This window comes from Hydractinia symbiolongicarpus, chromosome 2 (genome assembly GCF_029227915.1).
Source record: "Hydractinia symbiolongicarpus strain clone_291-10 chromosome 2, HSymV2.1, whole genome shotgun sequence".
Lineage (NCBI taxonomy): Eukaryota > Metazoa > Cnidaria > Hydrozoa > Anthoathecata > Hydractiniidae > Hydractinia > Hydractinia symbiolongicarpus.
This window is the reverse complement of record NC_079876.1, coordinates 28281652-28290679: the sequence shown is the minus strand read 5'-3', so window position 1 is coordinate 28290679 and position 9028 is coordinate 28281652. Positions and strand designations below refer to the sequence as shown.

At 33.3% G+C, this 9028-nt stretch overlaps 1 protein-coding gene and 1 long non-coding RNA gene across 2 annotated transcripts; one reads left to right on the top strand and one right to left on the bottom strand.

Moving 5' to 3' along the window:
- The first annotated feature begins 329 nt into the window (after positions 1-329).
- Positions 330-4643, top strand: LOC130627498 (uncharacterized). Its single transcript, XR_008981830.1, has 4 exons — positions 330-3935; positions 4022-4051; positions 4132-4196; positions 4372-4643. It is a non-coding gene; the product is annotated as an uncharacterized LOC130627498 (long non-coding RNA).
- Positions 4644-5355: 712 nt separating this feature from the next.
- LOC130630077 (uncharacterized) lies at positions 5356-8269 on the bottom strand. Its single transcript, XM_057443475.1, has 3 exons — positions 6994-8269; positions 5459-6915; positions 5356-5370 (listed from the first exon to the last, which is right to left on the bottom strand). The coding sequence occupies exons 1-3, from the start codon at positions 8267-8269 to the stop codon at positions 5356-5358; spliced, it is 2748 nt and encodes a 915-aa protein (XP_057299458.1).
- Between the last annotated feature and the right edge of the window lie 759 nt (positions 8270-9028).

Below are 9028 nucleotides of genomic sequence, written 5' to 3'. Positions count from 1 at the left end.
TTGAATGTTTTTACCGTATAGAAAAAATACACTAATACAGAAAAAAATGACGTCAGATGTTAGAGTTGCAGATAAAATAGTTAAATTTACGATTAAGTTATGTTAAAAATAATACAATCCTAAACCTTTTTATTTTATTTTAATATGTTTCTTCTTTTAATATTTATTCTTATAACTCTTGAGTACATGAGTACATGAATTAAGAGTATGTCCTTCTCATAATAACCCCCATCTAGTTGCCGCAACACCTCAGTTAGTTTCATGAAACTCTTGAAAGAGTTGTCATCTTTGTCGGTAAGTTTACATTTTTTCTAAAAAATTGACCTACATAACACAACAAAGACTAATAATGGCAATCAAGTGTGTCTGGGTTCTTTTTTGAGAGAAGAGTGATCTTTCTTTCAAAATAAAGCAATATCTGCTAGCCTTAATTTTATTTAGGCTAGTTAAAGATTACTCTGAAATGTAACATCTCAGCTAATGAAAACTTTGAGTTAAGTTTAACTTATAGCTAGCTAGCTAGCTAGCTTAGCTATATTTCGAAAAGAATAGTATTTTAGTTTTTATGAGTTTAAGCATCTCTACAGAGGTATAGCTAAGGCCTTTAGTTAGAATACTATGATTTTTATGTAGTTATTTGTAGTGTATATGTGTGTCTTCCTAGCTATTATGCAAAAGTCAAAGAAAAGGCATGCTAGAAGGAAACTCTAGCGTGATACAGAAAGGTTGTTTAGAGAGTTCAGTAGTGATAGTAATGATGAGCCTATGCCTGCAGTCGAAACAGCAGAAATTGCTATTAGAAGTGATAAATCAGATTTAGGTAGTGCTGACTGTAGTTTTGTGTCAGATCTTGAAAGTGCAGAGTCGTCATCAAGTTCCTCTATGTCAATGGATGACGTAGATGTGATTGGTGAAGATGGTAAAAAACAGTGTCCTCTCTGTCAATGGATGACGTAGATGTGATTGGTGAAGATGTTAAAAAACAGTGTGAGTTGCAATTTAATTTAGCTACATGGGCAGTTAAGTGCAACTGCTCTAGAGAATGCATTAATAAACTATTGTGTTTACTGAGAAATAGTGGTCTGTCAGAACTTCCGAAAGATTCACGGACACAACTGAGAACACCAAGAACAGTACAGACTACCACAAAGTGTGGAGTGACCTTTGGGTATGTGGGCATAGAAAAAGGAATCAATAAAGCTTTTTCTTTTCTGTCTTTGGACGCTGATGCCATTACATTAGTTGTTCATTGATGGTTTGCCTTTGTCGAAATCCTTCAGTTCTCAGCTGTGGCCAATATTTGGTTACATTAATAACAGTAATCATGTATTTCCTATTGTTATTTTTCATGCCTATGCTAAACCAAATTCACCTGCAGATTATCTGTCAGAATTTATTGTTGAGGCAAAAACCCTGTTGCAAGATGTTGTCAGAATAGAAAATAAGCTATACTAATTTAATCTTCAAGCGATAATTTGTGACGCTCCTGCTCGTTCTTTACTCAAATGTATTATGGGTCATACTGGTTATCATTCCTGTGAACGCTGTAAAATTAAAGGACAATATTTACAAAACCGCATTGTGTTCAACGATTTTGGAGCAGATGAACGAAGAAAAGATCAAGAGTACCAATCCTTAAGTTACCAACATTCTCATCAAAAAAATGAAATTTCACCCCTCACTGAGTTAAATTTGGATATGATCAACACTTTCCTCTTAATTATACGCATCTAGTGTTGCTTGGCGTGGTTGAACGTTTGCTAAACTTTTTAACTAAAGGACCACCATTATGTCAAATATCAAATATGAAATCAACTGAAAAATTGCTTCTGTTTCATGGAAAAATGCCATCTGAATTTAATAGAAAGCCTCGTTCGCTTGCAGGGCTACCAGACTGGAAAGCCTCTGAGTTTCGCCAGTTCTTTCTGTACCATGGTCCTTTTGTTTTAAAGGGTATTATGTCTAATGATGTTTATAGCCACTTCCTTGCCTTAAATATTGCAATGCGTGTTTTATTATCTGATGGCATTGAAAATCAGCCAGATTTAGTTGACTATGCCAAAGATTTACTAATTTGGTTTGTTAACTGCTGTAAAGATATCTATGGTAGTTCGTTTGCAGTCTACAATGTGCATTCACTGATCCATTTAATGATGATGTAAAAAATTTATCATGTTCATTAAATGAAATACCTGCATTTCAATCCTGTTGCTCAAATAATGAAACGTGTTGGCGGAATTAATTCTAATGTTTCGGTTTTATCAAATAAGCCACAAAATTCTGGATTTCAATGCGTCAATGGGAATATTTGCAAAGTAAGGGAAGTGCTTGATAATGAAATGTTACTATGTGATGTTTACAAAGCAAAAACTTGTGATCCTCTTTATTCAATTCCAATTGATTCAAGAACGATAGACCTTGTGTACATCAAAGATTCCAATGAAAGAAAAACTGTAAAAGATGTGAAACTTTGTGACTTAAAAAAAAAGTTGTGATGTTGCCATTTAAGGAATGTATAGTTCTTTACCCATTGTTGCATGAAATTGAAAAAAAAAGTTTTAATATTTTATTATACTTGTATAATATATACATATATATATACTAGAGCCTGCTTGCATAATTTAGCTTACCATAATGTATATACATGTTCCTCATTTAATCACCAAGTCCTTCAATAAACTATGTTAATGTTGTGTGTTGTGTCTTGAAAGTGTTGCAACAGTGTACAGTCAATAAGTTAAGTTAAGAATATGCCGATATTATTTATAGTTTGTTGAGGTAGAATATTTATCACAATTATGAAACAAATGGATTGTTACGACTAAAGTATTAGATTTTGAATGAAATAGTTTTTGATTAGTGAGTAATTATGTTATGTTGTCTGCATTTTCATAAACTGCAGTGTATAAATTTGGTGTCTTGAAAGTGTTAAATATAACAGTGGAAAATATGTAGATATTAGTTATTAGTCTGTTGACATAGGATATTTAACCCAAATAACAAAAAAAAAATGATGTTTGATAATTTCTAGTCATTTTTTCAGTCAGATAGTAAAAAGTTAACTGACAGGCTTTATTCATAGATTACTTAGCTTAGAATGAGTTACAGCTGTATTGAATATTTGGAAAATGGTGAAAAGCAAATGTCAACTGTGCCATCAAATTGGGTGATTGACAATATTTTGTACTGGCCAAAGTCAATTAACAACTACAGGTTTTATAAAACACGGACTGAACCGTCTCAAGATTGGCAGCAAATACCTGTGTCGAAAATTTTATTCACTGGTATGTATAGATTTTAATACAATTTCCCACATTGTAAGTGTTGTTGAATTCTATGTTAATAAGTTAGTGTTTGATTGGATACTAGATAATACAGATGGTATTATAAGTATCAATATAAGAACCTAAACCTTAAGTCCCAGGGACATGAACATTTTGAAAACACAGTATTGTTTTATAAAATACTTACTGAGTGCTAATTATTAAAAAGTATTTTCATTAAATTAGGTGAAGAAGATCATTGTCAAAACATAGGGAGTAGTGAAAATGACATTGTATTTAAAAAAGGTATAAATTTCTAGAATTATATTTTTCGAAATTTCCAAAAAACAAAAAGCATATCATTTTTTTTTTTGTATAATATTATTAATTTTGTTTAGTGGAAAAGAAAAAGTCTTCAAAGTTGGCATCGGCCATCAATTTGTATTTGAATGAAAGGTACGAAGGCAAAAATTTGTCATTTCTGTTTTTAAACAAATCATTATCTACGATTGTAAAGGAGCAGAAATTATTATTACAGAGTCCTCTTATGTACAACTTTAATATTTCATAAAATAGGCTGCCATCATTACCAGACTCTCCACCTCCACCACCACCACCACAATTGTCATCACCACCAAGTATTTCACTGAAAAGAAAGTTTATACAATCCAGGTATATTTGCAAAAGCTTAACTTTAATTTTATAATGTTATTCGTACATTGAAAAGATGAATCAAATTTTTATCAATGTTTTTATAGGAACTCTGCTAGTCAATTAGATACTCATAGGTAAGTGAACAAACGTATTTATAAACTTAGGTATGGCAATTTTTCTGTTACTCTTAAACAAATTACCGTGCAATTTTTAGTGATGTTGAATCAACACCATGCAGCGAAAAGACGGATGAAGTAGCAAGAATAGATAGATTGGAAGGTAAGATGTGAAGTCTGCTTCATTTCTGTTCTTCACAAATATTTTTAGGTTTACATAATCAATGGAGATCAATTTTCACATTTTAAACAATCCAATAATGAATTGTAATTCCCGAAAGCCTTTAGTGTTCCTGAATTTCATAAAGATCCTGCAATATTCTCTATTGTACATTTAGACATATAAAAACAGTAATAGACAGACAATCGAAAATAATGAAGATGTTAGTTAAGCTGGACTAAATGAAGTCGAAAATATTACGGAAGAAGAAAAGGAAACGATGGTATTAAAACTTCAAATTTTTTGCTGTAAAATTAAAAAATGCTCCCAGCGCCAAAGATGGAGTGGGTCGGAAAAACAATTAGTGTACATTTGTATAGTTATTTATTTACTAATTAGTACCCAGATGTTTAAACACCGTTTTAGATTTATTTCATCGGATTAGCTATAGCTGTGTGCTTTATTTTGGGAATAAGACTTTGCAGAAAGTTTATTTAAGCAAGTACGGAACGGATATTTATGCTTTCTTCACAAAACCTTTTTGACTAAATGTCACACCCAATCGAGTATTTTACACCGTCCTTGTTTTTTAACTGGCCAAAAAAGAGGCAACTTTATTATTATTATTATTATTTAACGAATGTTTATACAGGATTTGCATGTCAGTATATAAAACACTGTTATAAATATGCGTCCTGAAAATAAAATGTTAAAAATATTATTATTCATTTAAAATGGTTATATACAATAGATAAAAAGTAAATATGTAATGTGAAGATTATGTATATTTGTACGGAATAAAATGAGAGACAAAAAGAGAGAAAGACTATATCGAGAAAAACAGGGAAACAAACTAAGAAACTGTCACAAAACGGTGCACTATTTGAGTCCTCAGTTGAAAAAGAATGTTAACACAAAACTCAAAAAGATTGTGTCAAAAGCTAAACCAGGCTGTATGGAAAACACACTCACAAATACACTTATCAAACAAAATGTGCTTGACACAAAGCTTCCTCAAAAATTTCACATTGCCTAATTCCAATGGGTAAAGAGTTGAATAAACTCACACCCATTGAAAAGAAGCTTCCCTTTGCAAATTCTAATTTCACTTTAGGTATAAATAAAAGAAAACCGTTGTTTCTTGTTGTTCTTTGATGACGCTTCACAGTGAAGTAGTCTTGAAAGTTATCACAGACATTACCATCCAAACATTTTTTAACAAACAGCACAGCTCGTTTTTCAATTTCTTTTCTGATCTCAGGAACATTTTGTTGAGTCAGAATTCTAGCACGATTGTCAATGGATTCGAGTCTCTTTATTTGAGTATCACTGAATTTGAGCTGAACGTTACTGCAATAGGATAATCCTGGTAAAATAATAGCTGTGTAGATCTTTCTAACAGCATCCGCAGTAAGACCCATTTTGAGTGAACTTAACAAACGTAGCTTGTTCGAAGCTCTTTTGTAAATCGTGTTGAAGTTTTCGTTCATGTTCAAAGATGGATCCAAAACAGTACCAAGATACTTATAATGTGTAGTTGAAGATATTGGAACGTCATTGTAATATAAATTCATTTGTCGTGAATACATCGAGAGTCGTTTTTGAGTTCCAAATACCATTGACTCGGTCTTTCCTTTTCTGAGATTTATTACTAATTCGTTATCTTTGAGATATTCGGCTATCTTCTCGAGATCGTAATTGAACTTGTCTTCGATGTCTTGTAACCGTTTGCTCGCAAAATATAACACCGTGTCATCTGCAAACTCTATGACTTCAGAATATTTAACGCACTCTTCAAAGTCATTGAAATAAAGTAAAAACAAGATAGGTCCTAAGATGGATCCTTGTGGTACACCACAGACAATACTTTTCTCTTCGGATGCTACGTTGTTTACTACGCAATACTGCTTTCTATTGAAGAGGTAGTCTGAGAACCAATTCAAAGCAATTCCTTTAATACCATAAGAACATAATTTTGACAGTAATAATCCATGACTAAGAGTGTCAAATGCTTTTGACAAGTCAACAAAAATTGCACCAACTAGATTGCCACTGTCTACTTCTTTCCTGATGTTGTCCGTTAATAACGTAGTCGCCATCTCCGTTGATCGTTTTCGACGGTACCCAAATTGATTTCGAGAAAGTAAGTTATTTGATTCTAGATAATCAATTAATTGGTGATGAACAGCACGTTCTAGAATCTTGGAAACTATAGGAAGAACTGAGATAGGTCGATAGTTTGTTTCTTCAGATGAATTTCCTCCCTTAAAAAGTGGCGTAACTTTTGCGATTTTCCAGTCCGACGGTATTGTACTGGTACGCAGCGACAGGTTTATAATGAATGCTAATGGTTGAGAAAGGAGTGTAGCAGCATCTTTCAAAACACCCGGTGGTATGTCATCTGCACCGGTGGCTTTCTTTCTCTTCAAAGATTTTTTTAATTCTTTTTCGACAAACACTTTCGTGACGTAATGAAAATGAAAGAGTTTATCAGTCCTGGTCGAAATTATTGGAGTATATCTCCATATAAGGTTTCGTAATGGAAAAGCGACGTCCTTCAATTTTCTAGCGCAATCTGAAAAGTATCGACAAAATTTGTTAGCGTAAAGAAGTTTCTCAGCTGCATCCGGCTGATCACTATTTGTTGGAGATGATGACTTTCCTGCAGGAAATATGCTTTTGATTGTTTTCCAAAACTTACGAGGATTATGCCGGTTTTCCACTAACAAGTTTTTCTGATAACCATTTCTTGCAACTCAAATTTTGTTGTTACAAAGATTTTTTAATTGTCTGTACAAACACCAATTTGACGCTTTCTTCGTTTTTCGTGCCTTCCTCAAGAGTTTATCTCGATTGTTCATATGTTTCTTAATTTCAGCACTCAACCACGGACAGGAACGTCCTTTTACCATTTTGGTTATAACGGGAGCGTGCTTGTCGATTATAGCATGTACTGTTGTTTTAAAATATTCCCAGGAACTTTCCACGGAACTCATTTCATACATAGGTTGCCAATCATGATTATTTATGTCTGTGTTCAATTTTTCAGGGTCATATTTGTTGTAATTTCGACATCGTGTGGTGCGCGATTTAAACTTTTGATGGTTAACTTTTCTTACGCAACCAATACAATCGTGATCACTCAGACTCAGAGGTAGAACGTCCGTGTGGGAGATCGTCGAACTTTTGTTAGTAAATATCACATCAATTAATGTTTCAGTGTCTTGCGTTATTCTCGTGGGCTTTTTTACGAGCTGTACAAATGATTGCAATTTGAATATATCTTTGATTTCACGATGATCACCTTGTTTCAAATAATTCACATTAACATCGCCCATAATGATTGTTTCTAGTGTTAATTTATTAACAGCTATTAACATTTCTCTTAAAATTTCGTTAAAACGAGAATTCAGATATAGAGATGAGTCAGGGGGTCTATACATACAGCATATAAGAAAACTTTTTGCGTTTTTCGGAAAAATTTCGAGCCAGATACATTCAATGTCATTCACCTCTAGATCTTCCCTCCTTTTCCATGTCAATTGTTCCGATATATAAGTGGCCACACCTCCACCTTTCCCAATTTCTCTACAACGTGAAATGAAGTTGTACCCCGGTATTGTGTATAAATCGTTGTTATCACACCCATTCTGTGCTTCGATGTGAGTTTCAGATAATGTCAAAATGTCTATACGATTTTCATAAGATAATAATGCAGTAAGATTTGCCATGTTATGAAAAATTCCTCTGATATTTTGGTGTAAGAACTTTATACCTTTCATGTTTGTAAACGATTTTATCTGTTCATATTGCGGTCCTGGACATCTTTCGACATCTCCGCAAGCCAGTAATAACAAACAAATCAAACTTCTTTTTCTGTATCGAGCTATGGACTTCGATCTAACTGCAAACAGTGACGAATAAACGAATGTTTCTTCTTGTTCTTTACACAAACCAGTAATAGTGATACTGATCCCATCTGGTTGACAAAAGCAACTTTTTCTGATGCAAAAACATGTATAAATAAAAATGAACAACAGGAGCAAGCAAAACACGTCCGCACGCCTTGCCGCCATTATGAATTGAACAACTCGAGGTACGTTGACAGGTTTTTTAGAACATTTTCTTTCTGAATGTTGGAAGAAAATGTGTGTTTTTTCTTATTTTTCTCCTCATTTGGGGTAGGAAAATATAGGAATTGTACCAGAAAAATTGTTATTAAACTATTGTTGTGAAATTATTTATTGTTGCAAATGATATTGTTTATAATGGAATAAATTGTTGTAAATAAACATCAGACTTATTATCGTCCCCGCGTTGAAAACTGGACAGGGTATTTTTTAAGCGAAGTAAGTAAGAAAGATCTTTGTCCAGTGATAAGGGAATAAATTTTAAATCCTTATAACAGAATTAAGTTTTAATGCTTAAAATACGCGCACTGTGCCATGACATACAAAAACGTGTACGGCATAAAATGTCTGCTATAACACGTCTTTAAAACCTTTTAGAAAGACGTCTAAAACAGGTCTACAACAAGACGTCTTACAAACGTCTGAGAAAGACGTCTTAAAAGCATCTAAATCACGTCTATATTGTCCACTTTTTAGACGTCTGAAACAGGTCTACGGCAAGACGTCTTAAAAACGTCTGGGCAAGATGTCTAAAAAACGTCTTTCCTTAGACGTCTAAAAGACGTCTTGCAACAAACGTCTTAAAAGCGGATATATTAGACCAGTTTTAGACGTCTTTTAAACGTCTTTGTGCCGGCTGGGGATCCTCATTTAACTGCAACATCGGGGCATCATAAAACCTATGCACAAGCTACACACTAATTC

Bases quoted from the DNA above. Each gene is read 5' to 3' on its own strand.
- LOC130630077 (XM_057443475.1), bottom strand. From the start codon at position 8,269: ATGGCGGCAAGGCGTGCGGACGTGTTTTGCTTGCTCCTGTTGTTCATT. The intron at 6,916-6,993 runs GTTTGTACAGAC...AAAACTTGTTAG, and splicing joins GAAGAAAGCGTCAAATTGGT to TGGAAAACCGGCATAATCCT.